Source organism: Sapajus apella, unplaced genomic scaffold, assembly GCF_009761245.1.
Source record: "Sapajus apella isolate SASKATOON/1434 unplaced genomic scaffold, GSC_monkey_1.0 scaffold42, whole genome shotgun sequence".
NCBI lineage: Eukaryota > Metazoa > Chordata > Mammalia > Primates > Cebidae > Sapajus > Sapajus apella.
Window position 1 is genome coordinate 18333967 of NW_022436982.1, and position 23097 is coordinate 18357063.

The window sequence follows — 23097 nt, forward strand, 5'->3', positions numbered from 1 at the left end:
TTACAGAATCCACTAGCCCTCGGAATGTCTGAAGCCTTTTCATCCCCATCCCTGCCCCTCACCCCCACTCCCAAGGTGGTTTTTCGGGTATAAAAAATCGTGGCACCCTCCTGTTGCCACCACAGGTTGGAGAGACGTGAGTCCTCTGTGGTCGCCAGCATAATAAATGACCCTGCAATCTGGCATACTTTTGTCTTGGTAATAACTTTCTACGCTCCGGTCAAATACAACAATAATTCTGTCACTAATTAGAGCCAGGTTTGTTTGTATTTCTTCAAAATTTGAAGACTTGAAATTCCTAAGGCAGAATAACAGCATATGGGAGAGGAAGCTACCAACGAGATGGCTTCATGTCAGAAAGATGTGCTATCAACTTAGGAACCAATGAACTTTAAAAAAAAGAATCATGCATGAGTAATACAGAGTAGAATCTGGACCTGGACAGAAATTTGAGCCTCAGAAAGTGAAACATAGGAGGAGGTAGGAGTGGGTTGGGGGTCTGGAGAGGAATGGAAATTTTCAGGGGTATTGGAATTAAACAAACTCTAGGTCTCTTCTAGACCATCTGATTCTAAGTGTTCAGACAGTGTATTCTAAATAATAAAATATTATTATTATTATTGACGGAGTTTCACTCTTGTTGCCTAGGCTGGAGTGCAATGGTGTGATCTCGGCTCACTGCAACCTCTGCTTCATGGGTTAAAGATATTCTCCTGTCTGAGCCTCCTCAGTAGCTGGGATTACAGGTGCCTGCCACCACGCCTGGCTAATTTTTTGCATTTTTAGTAGAGACAGGGTGTTACTGTGTTGGCCAGGCTGGTCTTGAACTCCTGACCTCAGGTGATCCACCTGCCTCGGCCTCCCAAAGTGCTGGGATTATAGGCATGAACCACTGCGCCTGGACTTAAAAGTATTGTTATTTAGAAACGGGGTCTTGCTATGTTTCTCAGGCTAGTCTCGAACTCCTAAACTCAAGCTAGATTCCTGCCTCAGTCTCCCAGTGCTGTAATCCCATACAGGCGTGAGCCACCACACCTAGCCTGTGTCAACTGGTTTTTTTAAACCAGCTTTACTAAGATATAATTTATATGATCACAAATTTCACCCAATGTAAGTATACAATTCAAGGATTTTTAGACAATTCAGAGAGGTGAGCAACCATCACACGATCTAACCCATTTTTTCAATGTTTCTGGTGTAGAAACCATTTTACTTTTCTAGTATAAAAGTACATACCAAACCATTAAGATCATACAACAAGTATTAAGGATGCAAAGTGACTCACTGAAAAGGTATGTAAGGGACTTGTACTGGCAACTGCTTTACTGACACAGAAAGAAAGAGGGGAGGGTGGCTAGGGGCAGTACAAAACAATGGTTATCAGCTAGGCCCTAGAGTCAGACTGCTGGGGTTCAGATTCTGGCATCCCTACTTACTTAACTGCTGTCTGGCCTCAGGCATATTACTTGAACTCTCTGGGCCTCATCAGTTTACTCATCTGTAAGAGGACAGCACCCTGCTTTATGGGGTTATGAAGAATAAATGAAATGCTATATGCAAGAGGTTCAGTAGAGTCCTGGCACATAGTAAGGATTCAATAACTATTAGCTGTTTTTTCTTTTTTTCTTTCTTTTTTTGAGACAGAGTCTCACTCTGTTACCCAGGCTGGAGTGCAGAGGCGCGACCTCGGCTCACTGCAACCTCCGCCTCCCGATTTCAAGCGATTCTCTTGCCTCAGTCTCCTGAGTAGCTGGGGACTACAGGCATGCACCACCACATCCAGCTAATTTTTCTATTTTTAGTAGAGACGGAATTTCACCATGTTGGCCAGGATGGTCTCGATCATTTAACCTTGTGATCCGCCTACCTCGGCCTCCCAAAGTGCTGGGATTACAGGCGTGAGCCACCATGCTTGGCATAGCTGTTTTTACAGTTATCACTGGATGACTATTAAATAGCCTTTCATGAGCCAAACATGAAAGACCACATGCTCTGATTAAATTTATATGAAATTCTAGAAAAGGCAAATTGGGCTGGGCGCGGTGGCTCACGCCTGTAGTATCAGCACTTTAGGAGGCAGAGGCTGGTGGATCACCTGAGGTCAGGAGTTCAAGACCAGCCTGGCCAACATGGTGAAACCCGTCTTAAAAAAAAAAAAAAAGAAAAGGCAAATCGATGTTGATGGTAGATCAGTGATTGACAAAGGTCAGGGAGCGGAGGCAGGAAATTGACAGCAATAGGTCACAGAAAACTTTTCAGGATGTTCTATATTATGACTGGGATGTTTTGTAAATACTTGTCATTGAATTATACATTTAATTTGGTGTATTTTTCTGTATTCTGCATGTAAAGTAAAGCTGACCTCTCTACCCCAAACTTGTAAAGATTTACCTTTAAATTTTCTATTTACCTATCAGAAGTAGTTTCAATTTTCAAATTCAGCCAACAAATATCTGTTGAGCACATACTATATGCAAGACACTGTTCTATCTAGGTGCTGGGGATACAGTCTTGAAGAAGACAGCATCCTACCCTCATGGAGTTTATAGTTCAAGCACGAATTACATAACTACATTTGGAGTTACAAAAGGGGTCAATACAGGATGCTACGGGGAGAATACACTGTCAGGGTAGGGGGCGGTAGAGGAGTTCCAAGATGTATAAATCTCTGTCTCGTGTTTTTTCTATTTTTTGAACACAGAAGCAAACAGAGTCCTTCCACCTAGTGTCCTGGCGGGTGGTGTGTCAAAGGCCTCTCGGGGACCAGTGACCATGACCCAGGGGTGCCCTCAGGCCACACCATCTGCGAGATGCAGTGCCCATCTGGCGAGGGAAAATGACCGGCACCTGACCAAGGGCTAGGTGGATGCTTCCACGGGCCCCAGGTGGGGCGCTGCTTTGATCTTGGTTTTGTCATCCCCGCACTCTCTAGCTTCTTTCCTGGTGTGCCCAGCCTCTGCAGAGCACGTGCAGCAGGTAATCTTAGGGAACCCTCCGGAGGGCGTGCCGGACCGGGAAACTTTATCTGGGCGGTGACTTCGCCCACGTGGGCGGGGCGGTCGCCCGCTGGGGGCGGAGACGCATTGTGGAAGCCTGGTTGGCTGCTCCCACGCGGGCACAGGCGGGCGAGCCTACGGGGGGCCGGACAAGTCGCTGGCCCTTAGCGCGGCGTTCGCGGAGAAAATGGAAGCTTTAGGGGCTTGCCGGCTTCGGGGGCGGGGAAGCAGCGTAGCTGCATTGCCCCGCCCCGAGACCAGGAGGGAGCGCCCGGCAGTCCTCCTTTCTCTGTCTCTTGCACTGGGCTGAGCCCGGAGCCGAGAGCGGGAGTCGGCTCTGAGTTCCCTGCTTGGTTTTTGGGTGGCAGCAGCCGGAGGAGGAACATGGCGCTCGCAGGCAGCCAAGCGGAGCTGAAAGCGGACGAGGTACGAGCCGATGGGGAGTGCGGGTATGACCCCTGGAGCCCGGGACTGGAGTCCCGGAGACAAGAGCCAGCCGGGCTGGCTCGGCCGAGGCCCCGCCCCCTTGGTCCCCTCTCGGGGGTGGGCGGGCGCCGGCTGTCGGGTGGGCGCGCCCGGCCTCGGCAGGTCTGTCCCGGCTAGAGCTAGGAGGATGCCTGCGGCGCACTGAGCGGACGCGCTGCCTGGGTTCGGGCCGCCGGCCCCGTGGGTCGTGGGGATGGAGGACCCGCGTCCCGCCGGCACTTAGATGGGCGTGAGGGCGCGGGAGCGGAGGACCCGCAGCTCTGACCTGTTCCGAGCCGGCCCAGCGACGCCTGGGCTTTATGAAGTCTGACCCTGACGTCCCGACACTGGCCCTGTGGGTTTTCTTGGAATCATCTCTCGACCTGGGAATCTGACCTTCTATGGAAGTTTCCTGGTGGCAGAACCGAAAGGCTTGAGATTGATGAAAAGAGGGGGCAGCCGGAGGAAGTACGAGTCAAGGGGTACCTGCCACGAGAGCAGGGCAGGGCTGCCGGGGGTCGGGGCCGGAGGGCGGAAGCCGCAGCCCAGACTGTGGTGCTTCCCCCTCCCTCCACCGGGCCCGGACACTTTCCCTAGCGGGCCCTCAGAGTCGGCGGTGGCCGGAGGAAAAGCGCTCTGAGAACCGACTCCGGCCTCCTTTGGTCTCAACTGTGTTTAATTAGCCACTTCTCCCGTCGTGGCGCGCCCGGGCCTGAGCACGCAGGGGAGGGCGTGCCGGACCTGTTGATTTATTGACTGTTCCTTTCAGCACCTGGCAGCTCCAGAGACAGCGCTCTCGCTGCGCTTGAAGTTGAGACCGAGGCTCCAGCAGCAGCCAGCACCCACAGCTGCTGTTGCTGCCATCTTACCTGACCTGAATTGTAGGAATCGCTTCCTTTAGAAGGCTTTGGTTTCAAATGATGCAATAGTGGATGAGCTGGAGGAGGCGGTTGATTTCCGTCCATCTCTTTAATGCCAGGAATCTCCTGACACGGAATACTATAAATGTGGGCCGTAAAATAAACAAAAACAAAACAAGAACTGAACTGCAGCTTCTTCCATGACTGAGAGACATAGGGCAAGCCAGGCTGTCCAGACCCTTGGTTACAGCCTTCCCCTTGAGTTGAGGGTCCCAAGACTGTAGAGTGAACTATTTGAATCTTGGTCTGTTTGTGGGGAAAGATTTGCTGTACTTAGGGCTATATAATTCTCTAGATTAGGGCATTGTTGCTATTATTAATTAGCACTGGGATAATAGGTGTAAACTGGTACTGTTTCCAATATACTTTGACAAATCGTCACCCCAGCTATGCTCACTGCCTACAAGATGAACGCTAGAGGTGCATTAGCTGATGACAGAAGGTAGGTTTCTGTGGGTGAAACTGTATGGGAAGTTAGGTTTCAGAGTAGCAGAGAGCCTGGCACATAGTACTTGGTAAATAAATATTTGTTGAATGAATGAAAGACTGCAGAAAAGATGTTGCTTGAAAGCTCTCAGTTTTTGCCATATCATTCATGTATTTTTCTTCATTCATTAACTATTAGGCTTCTGTTACGTGCTAGGTACTATACTAGTCCTAGTTGATGAGCAAAATACAGACAATTCTTTGTTCATGCCAAATTTACTTTTGTCCCTCACAGCATACCACTTCCATTGCTATAAACTAAGCAAGAATTTATTGAGCATTTACTTTGGGTTCCAGCTTAGTAGTTGCCTTAGAGAAGACATAGTTTTGCCTCTTTAGGGTTCTCAGTCTGATGAGGGAGTTATGACCTGTGTACCAGAACTCTAGGAAGGAGATCAAGTAAGTGTGAGCAAGTAAGAAGTTGTGGATACACTTATTTGTAGAAAGTCCCTTACTGTAAATGGGCTTGAAGAACTCCAACCTTGAGTTCATAAGACCCAGTTCTTCAATTTTACTGGGTGTGCAAATAGCTTATTTCAGCTAGGAAGCTGTTCACACATTTAAGAAGAGTCTGATAGTCTTTGTGGCCATATTTGATATTGATAGTTTTTATGGCCATTATTTGATATCCTGGGGAAATGAAAAGGGACAAAGTGGTATAGTTGGAACAGTACCAGTTTGGGTTTTAGGTCACCTGGTTCTTACCTTTCTTTGCCCATAGTTGTTAATCACTTATGTGTGTAAACAGTTATTTAGGTGCCAAGCCCTGTACTAGCCTGGAGGTACAACAGTGAACAAAACAGACATGGTCCTGCCCATGATGGTTGACCTTGGTTGATCAAGTCTCTTAACCCCAGCGGGCTCTTTCAGCTTCCTTATCTGAAGAAAGAGGGGCTGGATGAGCCCTGAGTGTTCTTCTAGCTCTAAAGATTTAGGCTGTTTTTGAGGGGCAATGGGGTGTAGAAGGTTGGGGCAAGGGAGTTTCTTTTGGAAGAAGGGCTAATGATATGGAAATCTTTTTCTTTAAAAGTAGCCAAGGAATGATAATGGTAGAAAAGCTCTCATGGTAGCTGTGGGATAGAGGTTTTCTTGGGTAAACTGATTTTTTTTGTGTTTTTTTAGGTGCTGGTATGATAAATTTGGGAGCATAGAAGTTAGAACTTGCATCCTCTTTGGAGGCAAAAATTGGTTATTGGGGAGCACAGCATCTTAGATATTATAATGGTTCGTGGCCCTTTAAAGCTCAATCAACAAAAGTTTGTTTCTTAATATTTGAATTTCTCTTACTGGGTTTTCTTAGGTATTACACTAGCGACATTGATAGTGAGTTGATGGAAGATTGTTCAAGGTCAATCCAACAAATATATAACATAAAGATGGCTGTGATTGGAGGACTTTCTCTCTTGTCAGTTGCCTGATCTTGAAGTCATCTTGGTTGATTACCTTCACATACTTATGAGGCACCTTTGGGTGCCTTGTGGCTTGCTTATATTTGACCCTCAAATATAAGGATTTGAGAATTGAATGAAAATTGTTTATATTTTATTATTTAATTCCATTAAAGTTAGTCAATTCACCAATAATTAAGTGCCGAAAAGGAAAACATTGGACAGTATTTGAATGAATATCTAGCAGCTAGTTAAGTTAGAAATTTTCTCATATGAAACAAAAGTTAAGTTCACTAAAAATCACTTTTCAGCCTGTGTAACACAGTGAAAACCTGTCTCTACAAAAATAAAAATATAAATAGTTAGCTGGGCGTGGTGGTGCCCACCTGTAGTCCCAAGTTATTCTGGAGGCTGAGGCGGGAGGATTACTTGAGCCCAAGAGGTTGAGGCTGCAGTAAGCTGCGATCATGCCACTGCGTTTTAGCCTGGATGACAGTGAAAACCTGCTTTCAAAAAAAGAAAAAAAATCACTTTTCAGAAAATAATGTTTTCAATAGTTTTACTTTTGCTGGAAAATTATCAGTTTTGAATGTTTTTTAAAATTTTGTTGCATTGCTATTATGTAGTTATATAAATTGATAATTTGCATATATTATTTGATGCATTGTGTTTAATATTATATTAAAAGTTACTCAGCAAATACAGTTATAAGGTTAAATGTTCATAGCTGTTGTTTAAAAAGTTTATTTATTTATTTATGCGTTTTGGAGGGAGGATGGAGTTTTGTTCTCGTCGTCAAGGCTGGAGTGCAGTGGCATGATCTTGGCTCACTGCAACCTCTGCCTCCCAGGTTCAAGTGATTCTCCTGCTTCAGCCTCCTGAGTAGTTGGGATTACAGGTGCCTGCCACCACGCCCAGCTAATTTTTGTATTTTTAGTAGAGATAGGGTTTTACCATGTTGGCCGGGATGGTCTTGAACTCCTGACCTCAGGTGATCCACCCACCTCAGCCTCCAAAAGTGCTAGGATTACAGGCGTGAGCCACTGCAACTGGCTGAGATTTATTCTTTCATTTCACCCCTCTTAGGTGCTAACAGTCTTTAGATGCTGGAACAAGAACGCATTAAAAGAAGACAGTTACTACCCTTGAGGAGCACGCAAAACACTTGAGGTCAAGCAAAACATTTACACAAGTCACTATAATATTTCTCTCTTTGGGTCAGGGTTTTAGAAATGAGGGCCATATAATTTATCATTCAAAGCAGGGCAGTCTGAGTAAATGAGTGCTTTCAGGAATTGCACTGAGACAACAGGTACAAACAGGGATGGTTGTCCTCCCTAGTTCAGGGGCCGGCAAGGACTTGAAAGGAGAGATGGTACTTGAACCAGGTTTCAAAGGGCAAGCAGGATTGTGTTGGGCCCCCTTGGGGAAGGCCTTGGGGGAAGTTGAGGTGGGTGGAAGTAAGAGAGCACTTGGCACAGTGGGAAGGAGGGTGTCTAGGGCTGAAACCGAAAAGGCTGCCCTGGATCATGAGTCATTGTGTCCTGAATGTCACGCTAAGGAGTTTCGGTTGTATCTCCTAAAAAATGGGAACCTGGAAGGTTTTTTGGTTTTTGTTTTTTTTTTTTGAGACAGAGTTTTACTCTTTCTCCCAAGCTGGAATGAAGTGGTGCAATCTTGGCTCATTGCAACCTCTGCCCCCACTGCCCAGGTTCAACTGATTCTCCTGCCTCAGCCTCCCGAGTAGCTGGGATTACAGGCACCCACTACCACGCCTGGCTAATTTTTGTATTTTTAGTAGAGATGGGGTTTCGCCATGTTGGCCAGGCTGGTCTCGAATTCCTGACCTCAGGTGATCCACCTGCCTCGGCCTCCCAAAGTGCTAGGAATATAAGCATCAGCTACTGCACGCGGCCACCTGAAGGTTTTTGACAAGTCAGTTGTGGTAAGATTGCTGATTTTAGGAAGATACATCTGGTGAAGTGAATGCAGCCAGGATGTGGAGGTGGCAGAAAGAAGGACAAAAGGCTGTTGCAACAGTTAGTGTGGAAAGTGATTAGTAATGAAGTAGAGCAGAGGCTGTGGGATTGGAGAGAAGAGGCCAAGTTGAAGGATTTCACAGAACATGAAAGAGGACTTGACTTGGTGGCCTGTCCCCCAGTTTGAGGATCAGTGGTATAGTGAGGGAGGAGCCACTGAGTAATCATTCTGGGTTCCTGGGTGGGGGTCCTGTCACCTAAGGAGGAGGAGGAGGAGAGCTCATTCCTGTCCCTTTCAGGTGGGTAGAGGATGGGGAAGGACCACAAGCAGATGAAACTAACCCCTGTGGCTCACTGAATTTTCTGATCGTGGAGCATGGGCCAGGGTTTGTTCATGAGAGTATGCATTTGGGTGGAGTTAAGAAATGGTGTTTGTGGCCGGGCGCGGTGGCTCAAACCTGTAATCCCAGCACTGTGGGAGGCCGAGGCGGGTGGATTACGAGGTCAAGAGATCGAGACCATGCTGGTCAACATGGTGAAACCCCGTCTCTACTAAAACTACAAAAAATTAGCTGGGCATGGTGGCGCGTGCCTGTAATCCCAGCGACTCAGGAGGCTGGGGCAGGAGAATTGCCTGAACCCGGGAGGCGGAGGTTGCGGTGAGCCGAGATCACGCCATTGCACTCCAGCCTGGGTAACAAGAGCGAAACTCCCTCTCAAAAAAATCAGGAGCATTTCAGGAAAATGGTGTTTGTAAATTGGTAATGCAAGTTAGTGGAAGGAAGTAGCATCACTTTACCTTCAGTCCCAACTCCAGCTGAGATTAACAAAAAGGCATTTTCCTGAAATGCTCCTGAAGTGTTCAATCTTGAGTCTCTTTTGAAATCCTATCTGTTTGACAGCTGTTTTTTCTAGTGAAACTTTTCCTCACTTTCTCCCCTCCTCCCCCTGTACCTGGATACCCACTTCCTTCCCTTCAACTCTGGGTAACACATATGCTTCTGCAGGCAAGTATCAGTTCTTCCTGTGCTAGCTGCTTGCCTTCTTATCTCAGTTCCTTGCCCATGGGCTGTTACTGATCACCCAGTATGAATCCGATACTGTGAGTTCAGTGAGGCTCAGGGTTTCCATCTAGCCATCTGTTGACAACCCACCAATCCCCAGTCTTGTGTGCCCCAGTAGCATCTCAGGTGGGGTCTCCTGAAGCTACTTTGTATTCACTTCCCAAAGATGAGTACCTGGGGACTCCTGTGGGTGCTTTTGAGGCTTCCTGAGGGGAGGGATTTTCCTTTTTCGAGCCTCCTGTTGGCCACCACCTTAGTCAGCACTCTCCTCTTCTCTCCCTGTGCTTTGTGGATCTGTGCTCCCTCCTGATGCACCAAGTCTGTTTATACCCAGAGCTACCATGGCCAGCTGCCATATTGGTGAGGTCATCACACCTCTCTAAAGGGACTAAAGTGGGGAGTGCCTGGCAGTTCCTAATGCCATCGTGCATCTTAAACTCTTTATTTAAAGACTGGGTATGTAGTAAATGCTTTCTGCTGTGATCTGTGGACATGTCCCCTTGGTATTGCTGATCTTACGCTGTCATATACATAGGGCCTACCTATTTTAAAATATTTTGGTGAAATGATACATTGTAAGTTTGTTGGATCTGAAGGTAACTAGTGAGTGACAATTTTTCAGTCTGACTTAATGTGTTGAGTATTGTGTTAGGTGCTGGGGAAGCAAATGCAGCTCCTGCCTCAGGTTATGGTCTAGTGGAGAGTGGGGACGTGTGTGTTGAGAACCACCTGGTGGAGGAGGGATGCCAGGGTGCTTTGGGAGCACAGAGGAGGGCACCTCACCTGGGAGAAAGAGTAGTCAGGAATGGTTTCCTGGAGGAGGTCATTTCTTAGAAATTCTGAGTCTTGAAGAATGAGTAGGGGCTAGCCATGGAGAAGTGATGTGGGGAGGCGGGCTCTTGAAGTGTGTTCCAGGAGAGGGAATAGTGGGATAAGGTCAGAGGTGAGGAAGAGCCTGTGGTGCTCTGGACAGGCGGAGTGTCAGGAAACAGGGCTGGAGGGTTACTTTGTTAGAGTTCTCCAGACGTAAATATATGGATAGATGAGAGGAGATTTATTAGGGAGTTGTCTCCCATGATTATTGATATGGTTTGGCTGTGTCCCCACCCACATCTCATCTTGAATTGTAGCTCACATAATCCCCATGTGTCATGTGTGGGACCCAGTAGGAGGTAATTGAGTCATGGGGGCAGGTTTTTTTTTTTTTCATGCTCTTCTTCTGACAGTAAATAAAAGTCTCATGACCTCTGATGGTTTTATAAAGGGCAGTTCCTCTGCACATGCTCTCTTGTCTGCTGCCATGTAAGGTGTGCCTTTGCTCCTACTTCACCTTCCACCATGATTGTGAGGCCTCCCCAGCCACGTGGAAATGTGAGCCCATTAAACCTCTTTTTCTTTATAAATTACCCATCCCTGGGGATTTCTTCATAGCAATGTGAAAATGGACGAATACAATTATGGAGCCTGAGAAGCCCTACCATATTCTGTCTGCAAGCTGGAGGGCCACAGAAACTGGTAGTGTAGCTCAGTCCAAGTCCAGAGGCCTCAAAGCCATGGAAGCTGATGTTGTAACTCAGTCTGAGCATGAAGGCTTGAGAACCTAAGGGTCTGCAGGTGCAAGTTCTGGAGACCAGGGCTGGCGAACCTCAACTTTTGATGTCCAAGAGAATGAGAAAGAGGACTTCTCATCTGTGAAAGAGAGAGCAAGCAGATTTGGCTTTCCTCTCTCTTCTTGTTCTATCTGGGTGCTCGGCTGAGTGGATGGTGCCCAACACTTTGGGTGAGGGTGGGTCTTCCTTACTCTGTTCATGGATTCAAATGCCAGTCTTTTCTGGAAACACTCTCCCAGACATACCCAGAAATAAAATCTTTACCTGTTCTCTCTATCTGGGTATCCCTTAATCCGGTCATCTTGACACCTACAATTAACCATCACAGGTAGGAAGGGCCATTCAGAGACTTTTGTGTCAGATTGTGGAGATCATGGTGTGTGTCTGCGGGTTTCAGTGAGGAGTGCTGGGGAGCGAGCAGTACTTTAGGTGGCTCCTGGCAAGGCTTGGAGGCTGATTGGAGGTAGACATGCCCAGAGTGGCGGAGGCTGGTGTTTTGTTTTGTTTGTTGAATGACTATTGGGACTCACTGAAGGCCCAGGGGTACCGAAGCATTGAGGTAACATGATGGGTAAGATATGGTTTGGACACCTGAAAAAGACACAATGTGGACACTAACAGACAGCTGTAACCTGGAGTGCAGGGCAGAGTCTAGAGACAGTTTAAGTGGTCTGCGCTCCAAGGAGACGAGAAGAGGGCTCTCACAGGGCGGTTAACCTGGACAATCTCCTGCCTGCTGCCCACCCCACCTGCTGACTTGGTTTCCAGACAAAGTCTTTACTGAGTAGCTGTGTGACTTACAGTAAGTCCCATAATGTTTTTGAGCCTTGTTTTCCTCCCAGGCAACATGAGGGAGTTGAAACTGATGATCTGTCTGTAAAAGTTCAGAGAGAAGTTGAGCTTTTCACGTGTCTTCTAGAAGGTGACATTTGATCTGGGCTTTACGAGGTGGAATTTCAGCAGGCAGCAAGGGAGCAGATCACCCCTGATTCCTCCAGGCAGAGGGAGCAGCAGGGGAACTGTGCTCCTCAGGCATGGTGAAGTGGAATAAGGCCATGTGGTTGGAGCACTGTGTATGCCCACTTTAAGTGATGAAGGCGGGAGAGCCGCTGTGAGTGTGGTGCTGCTACATTGATCAGAATTGGGCCTTGAATGCTTAGCTGTGTCTTTTCCTTTTTCTTTCTTTCTTTCTTTTTTTTTTCTTAAAGAGACAAGGTCTTGCTGTGTCATGCAGGCAAGATTAGAGTGGTGTGATCATGGCTTACTACAGACTTGACCTCCTGGGCTCAAGGGATCCTCTTGTCTTAACATCCCCTGCCCCCACTCCCCCCTCCCTCAGGAGCTGGGACTACAGCACATAACACCATGCCCAACCAGTTTTTTTCTATAGGGATGGGATCTTGCTGTGTTGCCCAGGTTGTAACATCTCCTGGGCTCAAGTGATCCCCCAGCCTTGGCCTCCCAAAGTGCTGAGACTGCAGGCATGAGCCACCATGCCTGGCCCTGCCTTTTAAAAAAAATTAGCTTTTGGCCGGGCGTGTTGGGAATTATCATGCCTGTAATCCCAGCACTTTGGGAGGCTGACGTGCGGGGGATCACCTGAGGTCAGGAGTTCGAGACCAGCCTGGCCAACATGGTGAAACCCCATCTCTACTAAAAATACAAAAATTAGCTGGGTGTGGTGGCACAAGCCTGTAATCCCAGCTACTCAGGAGGCTGAGGCAGGAGAATTGCTTGAGCCCGGGAGGCAGAGGTTACAGTGTGCTGAGATTGAGCCATCACACTCCAGCCTGGGCAAAAAGAGTGAAATTCCATCTCAAAAAAGAAAAAAATTTGCCTTTTTGACAGTGGAAACACACATGCACCCTTCTGTATTTGGGGAACATTTTTGCTTTTCTTCTTTTTGGGTAGAGGAAGCAACAATGATGATCCCCATCTGTTTGGTTTCACTTTCCCTTTCCCAACCCCATTTGTAAGGTACACTTTTAAACATGCCTATAAACTGAAATGCAGTGGTTAGTTAAGAAGACAGACAAGGTCAGGCACACTTGGGTAATTTCACAGGTTTATGCTTCATCACATAGACTTTTACCTTTGGACTAAGCTCTGAGATACAAAACCAACTTGCCCCATGGTGCTGGTGTGGGCAGCAGGACCAGTCACAGCTTCTCTGGGGGAGTGCTTGGTCCTCCTTTTCTCCCTCCCTGCATTCTCAGACCACTTTATCCTGGCATTCTGGACAAGCATGAGTCACAGTCCTTCCACTCAGAAGCAAAGGAAACAAATCTCAGATTCTCACGTTGTTATTCAGGCCAAATGGAGTATGATCCTTTAGAGAGGAGGTGGACAACACAGATGAGGACAGAGAGGGAGAGTCCTGAAGAGGGGGAGGTGAGGCCCGACTCCCAAATCCTCTCCCAGAAGTCCGCATATGTCATCCTCTGTGCAGAATCATCCATCAAGGGCTCGTTGACCCAGACCGGCTCCCCCTGCGCAGAGCAGCCCTGAGCTTCTGAGGGAGCGGCCAGCTGGGCTTAGATCCTGCTTCCCATTTGCTGTCTGACCTTGAACATGTGATTTCACTTCTCTGTCATTCTTCATTTATGAAGAATGAAGTCAGATTATATTTTACAAAGCACCTGACACATAGAGGTACTATTAAAATGTGAATTTACTTTTTCTTTATGCTTTTACTTTAAAGTGTTATTGCTACTGGTTCATTATCCTTGGATTTGATGAAGAATCTGCAGCTAACATTTTGGTGTGTTAAAATATATTTTTACCTTATTTTTGTGGTCAGTTGAGAAGAGAATTCTACACAAGTGCACATCTTAGAAACAGAAGGGAAGTGATTGGCCCAAGGTCACTCAGCTGGCTTAGGCACAGAATCAGGGTTAGAAGCTTGGTTCCCTAATTCTAAACTCATTGCCCTTTGCGCTAGGTCAGGCGGGCACAAACTTCTCAAACTCCACTGAGACGTCAAATGCAGGCTGCCCATATCCTGCCTATTTTTGTAAATAAAGTTTTATTGAAACACAGCCATGCCCATTTGTTTAGGTGTTGCCTATGGCTGCTTTTGCCCTACTGTGGTACAGTTATGTGTGGCTCACACAACCTAAATATTTACATGCCTTTTGTGGAGGAAGTTTGCTGACCCCTGTACTAGGTGATTTCTAGGGATGCTGTAAGTTTGTTCGGAATGTGTTGTAAGCCTTATGAATTAAATGTGCTTATTTGCTTCATGTACATGTAAGCATCGAAAATTATGAAAAATAGAAAATTACTTGATATATCCCATTAATTGGTTTAGTTGTAAGTTCTGGAGTCAGTTGGACGTGGATTTGAATCCCTGCTCCTCCATGTATAACCTGGGGTAAGTTACTGAATCTCTGTCTTCCATATTCACCAGAAAAATGGCGGAGAACCTGTGGTGAGGGTTAAAGGCCTATGTAGCACTTAGTGTGTGGGGCTCAGAAGTTGGCTTGTAGCACTGTTGTCAAGGCTGCGCTCTGTGGCTGCTCACAGGCATTGTGTCAAGATTGGCCCAGCCAGAGTCTTGCACAAAAACCTCCCTCTGTGATGGAGTCCTGTAGAATAAATAAGTCACCTCTCAGGCTCCAGCTGGTAAATTCTTCAAGTTTACATCCTCCCACCTTTCCTTTCCTGAGTGGGAGGGGAAACCACTTCACACAAAAGAGAGTAGTAAACAGGGGCTCAAAGGGCCATCTGTTCCAGCTCTGTCTGAAACTGGAAAGTGTTAATATTTGCCAGCAAGGGGGGTGACAATGCCAGTGATATTTGGGAAACAGCATTTGGTCACTAACATATAAATGATGTTGTAACTTTTGTTTTCTCCAAACGTTTGGGTGAATGTCATAAGTTCTTACAGGGTTTTTATGTAGCACCTAGATGTTAGTACGAGACTGTGGCCTGTAAAAGGTATGTTTGTGTTCAGTTATTGAATGCAAGAGGCTGAAGGTAAAGGACGTAAGAGTGTCCCTGGAGGGACTCTAGGATTCTTGCTGTGCCCTAAAGCAGTGTTCTGTGCTGGACTGCCTTTTTTTTTTTTTTTTTTTTTTTTAGCTACTGGCAGCTGAGAGTAGACTGCCCTTTCTAAAATGCAAATCCATTTTCATCTTGCCTTTTAAAACCTGTCCACAGCTTCTCATTGCCTTTCAGGTAACATGCAAACACCTTAGCGTGACATATGATAACACAGAAACTTCAGCAGATTTAAATTTAAAGATGTTTAATTGATCCATGAAAGATTCGTGAATCAGTCAGTCTCCGGAGCCAGAGTAGGCTCAGAGACTGCAGCAAGCCACGTGGTGGAAGTTGATTTACGGACAGAAAAAGGAAGGTGACGTGTAGAAAATGGGAAGTGAGGTACAGACAGCCCGCGGGTCTGGTTACAGCTCAGAGTTGGCATTATTTGAACGCCGTTCCAACCGTTGGCTACGTTTGATGGGCCAAAACTCGGGATTGGCACAAGTGTTGCTAAGGTCTGTTGACACCTCCATTGTAACTCAGGATGTGCAGAGAAATTAGGCTGAACTTAAAATATGTAAGGAGGCAGCTTTAGGCTAAACTTGATTGAACACTTGTAAGGCCTTCCTTAGCATCTTGCTAAGCGGGTCTCATATTGTAGTGTGCATAGAAATCACCTGGCTGGGGTACAGGCAGCCTGTGACAATGCACATCCCTTTGTCTCACCATCAGCGAGTCTTGCTCAGTGGGTCTGGGGTGGGGTTCTCGCATTCCTAATATGGACTTTTAACGTCAGCCATTCTGATGTGCTTGTGGTTTCTTCTCTCATGCCCAATTTCCCAAAAGGTGGTCATTTCTCCCCACCTTTTATACACTGTTCCCTCACCTGTTTCTTTTTTAATCATTTCAGACCTCTCTCAGGCACCCCTCTTCCTCCAGACTCGGTAACTACAGTCATGCATCATTAAATGAGGATATGTTCTCTGAGAAATGTGTTGTGAGGCAATGTCATCATGTGCGAGCATCAAAGAGTCCTTACACAACCTAGATGACACAGCCTGCTATACACCTAGGCTCTCTGGCACAGCCTGTTGCTCCCAGGTTATAAGCCTGCACAACGTGTTACTGTACCAAATACTGTCGGCCATTATAACACAGCGGTACTTGTGTATCTAAACATAGAAAAGGTGTAGTAAAATATGGCATACAATATAATAAGCAGTACACCTGTATAGGGCACTTGCCATGGATAGAGCCTGCAGGATTCGGAGTTGCTCTGGGTGAGTCAGGGAGTGAGTGATGAGTGAATGTGAAGGCCTAGAACATCACTACACACTAGTGTAGACTTTTTGAACACTGTCCACTTAGGCTGTACACATTTATATTTTTTTCCTTAATAATAAACCTCTGCTTAATGTAACTTTCTTACTTTATAAACTTTTTAATTTTTTAAAACTTTCTGGCACTTTGACAATAATACTTAGCTTAAAACACAAACACATTGCACAGCTGTACAAAATATTTTCTTAGTGTCCTTATTCAAGCTTTTTTCTATTTTAAAAGTTTTTGACTTTTACTTGGTAAACTTTTTTTTAAGAACTAAGACATAAACACACATATTAGCCTAGGCCTACATAGGGTAAGGATCACCAGCATCACTGTCTTCAGGGCAGTAACTTGGCTGGAGCTGTCATCTCCTATAACAATGCCTTCTTCTGGAATACCTCCTGAAGGACCTGCCTGAGGCTATTTTAGAGTTAACTGTTCCTTTTTTAATAAGTTGAAGGAGAAGTGTACACTCTAAAATCATGATGAAAAATATAATATAATAAATACATAAACCAGTAACGGTTGTTTTTATTATTCTGTACTGTATTATTCTGTACTATACGTAATTGTATGTGCTATACTTTTATATGACTGGCAGTGCAATAGGTTTGTTTATACCCACATCACCACTAATGTGTAGGTAACTCATCGCACTATGTGCTATAATGGCTATGAATAGGCGATAGGAACCTTGCAGCTCCACTATAATCTTATGGGACCACCGTGGTGCATGTGGTCCATCACTGACTGTTGTAGTCACGTAGCTCTTGTCTGTATTTAGCATTCCTGGCTGCCTTGAGAAGAACTATTCCTTCTTTGGCATACATGCTGCTGTGACATCCAACAGGAATGGGATGTGGGCATTAACTATGAATCTTTCCTGCTCTGTAAAATTCTAGCCCTATGAATGTACTTAGACAAGGTAAACTTTATACATAATTGCTAATTAACAGCTACGAATAAGTATTTAAAGTGTGCCAGTTACTGAGGCACCAGGCTGTACTCGGCAACTCTGAAGTAGGCATTAGAATCTCCATCAGATTGATCAGGAGACTGATGCGTACAGAGAGGTTAAGTTACTTGACCAAAGGCACTTTGCTGGCAGGAGGCAGAACTCCACTCGTCTGCTGCCTTGCAAGCCTGCTCATGTTCTTTCCTGTCTCCCATATGCCTTGCTAGGAACAGATACCACAAATCTGAAATTCAGGTGTGTCAGGAAAGAGGCTGATTTTTTTTTAAATTCTTTGTCCTACTTGAGATTGGTCCCTTTTGTTCCACTGGTAATGGCTTAGAGAAATGCAACCATTTGTGCATCCTTCCAGCAGGAACCTAAACATGTTACATAAATAGCAGCTGCCTTAAGGAATGAAGAGAAAATCAGGAAAAGTCGTCATCCATATGAACTCTGCATATCATCTGCTTTCCTGCAAATTGTATTAGTTTGTTCTCATGCTGCTGATAAAGACATAACTGAGACTGGGCAGTTTACAAAAGAAAGAGGTTTAATGAACTTACAGTTCCCCATGGCTGGGGAGGCCTCACAATCATGGCAGAAGGCAAGGAGGAGCAAGTCACATTTTACATGTATGGCAGCAAGCAAAGAGAGAGCTTGTGCAGGGAAACTCCCCTTTTAAAAACATGAGATCTCATGAGACTTATTCACCATCATGAGAATAGCACAGGAAAGACCGGCCCCTGTAATTCAATTACCTCCCACTGGGTCTCTCCCACAATATGTAGGAATTGTGGGAGATACAATTCAAGATGAGATTTGGGTGGGGACACAGCCAAACCATATCATGAATGGAACAAATTATTTGTGTGGATGGTGTGTTCCCACAAGAGGTGGTGGCTCTTCTCCATAAAAAGCAGCAAAGAAATTCCTTTAATGCTGTCTAACAATGTGAGAGTTTTATCCTCTCAGTCAGGAGGGAGACTTTACCTCCATAATCCATTAGCATTATCTCAATACACTTAAACACACCCTGCTTTATTGAGGTGTGCTTTGCAGTACTCCTTTTAAGTATAACCCAAAAAATGTCTGAGACAGATCTCTCAGACATTAGAGGATTATTTTGCCAGGGTTGAGGCTGAGCCCGGGAAGGAGACACAGTTACAGTAGGATCTGTGCCCTGTGCTTTTTCCAAAGACGATTTTGAGTGCAACATTTAAAGGAGAGAGTGGCAGAAGGGGAAAGGAGGAAAGAAAAAACGGTAATCAGGTAGTGAGGTAAGGGGCCACATTCTTGTGAGCCTCTGATTAGCACTCACTGAATCCACCTCTTTGATGTGAAAGGAGGGAGTAGAGAAGCAGTCAGTTATGCATTCTGCATTTTAAATCTGCATTTTACCTAAGGTAAAGTAATCACAGAGCAGAGGAAGAGATCAAACATGCATTTGTCTCTGGGTGGGTGGTAGGACAATTTCTAGTCTCATCTTGGTCCCAAACCTGTGAAGATAAGCTGTTATACCTTCAGGGTGAGATTCAACAGAACTCTGTTTTTTGGAAAAGACTTTGGGGCCCACAAAGCATTTCCTTGTGAGCAATTTGTGAGGGAGACCACCTGAGGAGATAGGTGAGCGTCTATTATTGCAGCTATCTGTTTAGGAACAGAAGAAAGGCAGTTTTGCATGGCTCAGTTCCCACGCTTAACTTTTCCCTTTAGCATACTGAGTTTAGGTCCCGAGATTTTATCTTCCTTTAACATAATGTTCAAGTCAGTGGATTTTTAGTAAATTTACAAAGTTGCATTGCCATCACCACAATCCAATTTAAGAACATTTCTATCACCCCATAAAGATTTCTCTAACCATTTCCTCTCACCCTAGTATACTTGTCATACTTAAAATTATTGAAAAATTAAAAATCAGGAGAAAGTAAAATTTCCCAGGTAGAAATAAAAGTGAGCAGTTGTTATATATGATGAGGCAAAAGCACAAGGGTTAGGCCTCACAAAGCAAGACGGGGAGAGCCCGGGTGCTTTTGGGTCAGTGTTTGGCTTTGGCTCTCACACTGGACATCATCAGGAGGTCAAGGGCTGTGTGAATTACTCCTGCGCACATGAATAATTTGTTCTGTTTGCAAGAAGGCAGATGATATGTAGATCATATAGATGATGACTTTTACTGATTTTCTATTCATTCCTTAAGGCAGCTGCTATTTATCCAACATGATTAGGTTCTTGTTGGAAGGATACACAAACAGTTGCATTTCTAAACCATTACCAATTGAACCAAAAGGAATGCCACTGGATGGAAAGTCTCAAGTAGGACAAATAATTAAAAAAAAAAAAAATCAGCCTCTTTCCTGGCATACCTGAATTTCAGATTTGCATCTGTTCCTAGCAAGGCATGTGGGAGAGAGGAAAGAACATGGGTAGGCTTGCAAGGCAGCAGACATGGGGGAGTTCTGCCACTTGCTGGCATTATGTCTTTGAGCACGCAACTTAACTTCTCTGTAAGCGTCAGCCTCCGGATCAATCAAATGGGGATTCTAATGTCTGCCTCGTAGTGGCTGTGTGCAGCTCTGGTGCCTCAGTGCCTGGCACACTTTAAATACTTATTTGCAGCCATTAATTTAATTAGCATTTGTGTATAAAGTTTACTTTTTGTAAGTACATTCATATGACTAGAGTTTTACAGAGCAGGAAAGAATCATAAGATTATTTAAAATACTGCAACTAGGCATATTGAACATTTTGGTATTAAATATTCATTTACTGATAGTAATTTTTGTTTTTGGGAGGAAAGGTTTTGTTTTTATTTTTATTTTAAAATGCAAAGAGCGGTAAATGTCCTTTTGGATAACTGGCTCAAGCCAGGTAACCAAGGGCAAGGCACTTTGAGCCACGGTTTTCTCACTCATACAGTGGGGCTTGATCATATAATGTATGCAGCTTGCTACCTGGGTTAGATAAGGAACATTCACAAAAATAAGGATAATTATAATTTAAAAGCCTGTAATTAAGTGCTCCTATAGGTCTGGGTTTTTCACATGTCTAACAACTTGCTTATTTAGTGATAATAGCCTATGAGAGTTCCCTGACTCCTCTCACAGGATGTGTGACTGGGTGTGGCTTGTCTGTTTGGCTGCCTCACATACTCAAACACACAGACGGGAGCACATAGATGGGCAGGTGCAGAAGCTGGGGCAAGCACCCCTGGGCTCCAGCCCCACAGCAGTATCCAGGGGTGGGTGTCTGTGACTCCCAAAGCCCAAGTGGCATGTGTTACAGTTTGCTCTTTTAACCTTGCCGTCCATGGATGGCTTAAGTGTTAACCAGCTCAGTGCCCTCTTGGTACCCAAGTTCTTGTCCAACGTCCAGGAAGGATCAGGTCACACATGGACTTGAAGAATGAATGCAGGGGTTTTACTGTGTGGTGGAGGTGGCTCTCAGTGGGATAAATGGGGAGCTGGAAGCAGGATGGAGTGGGAAGATGATCTTCCCCTGGAGTTTGGTTGTCCAGCAGTGGATCTCCTCTCTGACCATCCCCAGCTGAACTCCTCTCAATGTTCAGATGCTCCTTCTCTTCTCTTTGCTGTGCCATTCCGCCATTTTTCTGTTCTTCTGTTCATTTCCTTGTGGAGCTGGAGTTTTGGGGTTTATATGGTTATAGGATAGAAGAGATGTGGTGGGCCAAAAGGCAACTTTTGGGTGCAAAAACAGGAATGCTCATTCTCATTTAGGCCTGCGGGTTACCAGGCCGGAGGACGGGGCTTTTGCCAGGGAACCGCCCTCTTCTACCCGGTATTTCCCTGTTTCCTGTCCATATCATATGGATGTATTGGTATTTCTCCCAACTTTGATAGAAAACATTGAGATTCTTGGTATCCTTTTTCATCAGACATAACTCAAATGTAGTTTGATTTCATAAATGGTAGAAATGACTTTATTAAGGTGTGGGGCTCTACAAGCCTAATTGTATAGTTAATTATATTTGAAATGTAAAAAGTAAAGCTGCTAGCTTAGAAAGAAACTTTTTTTTTTTTTTTCTAAAGGTTTTCTTGCCTTTATCTCTCTTTCTAGTTTATGGTGGAGGAGTTCACATTTTAACTTAAATGAGGGTGCCCCTGTTTGATAATTACAAGCCCAGTCCAAGAGGGTACTTTAGGTCTGTAAGCTTGGGGAAGCAGGTACCACATGACAATAGATTAGACTCTGACATTTTAAGACTGAGGGACATGTGACATGCTTAATGAGCTCTTATCTCTTTGTTAAAGACCACAAAGCATCCCATTTCAACTGTGGCAATTAGAGACAATCATCTCCTCCTTACGATTGACCTGTTCTGTTGTCTGTAGCCATTTCTCAGCTTTCTTAATTTTCGCAGTTCTTTATTTTCAGATTGACCTCACAGCTTTGTCAGATGTCACTATAGATTTCTGTCCCTCTCTCTTAATAAGAAATGATTTTAAGAGATTGTGTTTTAGTGATCTACACTATTATTCTCATATGAATGCAGATGGACCTTTGGGCTCCCCTCCAAGCATTTACAGCAAAGAGTAAACAGATCAGTTAAAATTTAGTAGTGAAACTCAGCTTCAGACAATGGCAAATCAAGCAGGCCCCCAATATCCTTATTTTAATAAAGTTCATTTTATAATGAACATTGGTGTGTCAAATATGTATGTCCATGGCTACATAACTCAGCTTTCCTTAGGAGAATTAGAAAAATAATTTAGTCTTATTGCTGAAGTTTAGCTATGTCTTAGCCTTGTAAGATTTCTTGACAAAACAGAATTCTCATAATAAGCTAGTTCTAGGTATTAGAATTTTCTGAGAGGGGATACATTTTGAGAAATTGGAAAGTTGCCCAGGCCAAATTTGGGACAATTTGGTTGACAAAATAATTAAGAACGTTAAAATATTATGGACCATAGAAAGTAATAGGAATCCTTGAGTGCATATGAATGATAAAGAAATAACTAGATAGATAAATGAGGGAGACGAAAGACTTTTGCTTTAGTAGAATACCAGAGGCAGATTGGCAGAAGTGGAGGGAGCGCTGACGTTGGGAGCTCAGTTCCAGCTGTCATTGTAAAGATGCAGTCAAGTAGCACCACCCTAGGTGCTAAATCTAGGAGTACTTTGGGTGAGGAGCATGATGTTTACCTGATCTTACACTATCTCACCAGAGACTCCTTATTAATTGCAAGACAAATATAGTAACTATGCAGTGGAGAAATAGGACAACATTTTGACCAGGTGGCCAAAATTAACATCACAGGTGGAAGCAGATGAACATCTGTGCCTCTGGATATGAATGCCCTTATGAGGACACTATTCCGCAGTAGTCTGACCTGACTTCTAATCACAAGGAAACATCAGAGAAACTTTAAATGAGGAAGAGGAAGATACTACTATTTAAAAGAGAGGAGGGCTGTAGTCTCCAAGACTGTTGATATTGTAAAACATCTGGGCTGTGAAAATGTTTCAGATTAAAGGAGGCTAAAGAATTGTGAAAGACTGTACTTTCATGGATCATTTCTATAGTTTGTTACTAGAGAAGTTTTTCTGAATGTGTAGAGCACCGGAAACCACGAGGAAGAGGTGCAGTGTTCTCTCCTGAGCGTGAAGCTGGCTTTTGGTGTTGCGTTTTTCAACTGTCACTTGCCATTGATGATCGTTCTTCTCTTCCTGTGGAAGAGTTAGAGGGAGAGGACACAGTCTGAGTGGAAAAAAAAAGAATTGTGATAGCCACATGCAAAGCAGAGCCTAGACTGATTCCTGTTCTGCAGGGGAGAAAATGCTGTGAAGGACATTGCTGGGTCTGTTGACAAAATTGGACTGTGGACAGTAACGTAAAGTAGTTTAATTTGTGTAAGTAGATAACTCTGCTGTGGTGATGTAAGAGAATATCCTTATTTTTAGGA

At 44.8% G+C, this 23097-nt stretch overlaps 1 protein-coding gene and 1 non-coding gene across 2 annotated transcripts in view; both read left to right on the forward strand.

Annotated features, from left to right (window-relative positions):
* The first annotated feature begins 3168 nt into the window (after nucleotides 1-3168).
* The window catches only part of TTC39B (tetratricopeptide repeat domain 39B), a 142831-nt gene continuing 122902 nt past the window's right edge, over nucleotides 3169-23097 (forward strand). The window contains 3 exon segments of the mRNA XM_032300152.1: nucleotides 3169-3239; nucleotides 3241-3268; nucleotides 3270-3422. Of these exon segments, the coding sequence (XP_032156043.1) occupies nucleotides 3184-3239; nucleotides 3241-3268; nucleotides 3270-3422 (237 nt within the window). The 5' untranslated portion in view covers nucleotides 3169-3183.
* LOC116566205 lies at nucleotides 22687-22901 on the forward strand. Its single transcript, XR_004275798.1, has one exon. It is a non-coding gene; the product is annotated as a small nucleolar RNA U3 (small nucleolar RNA).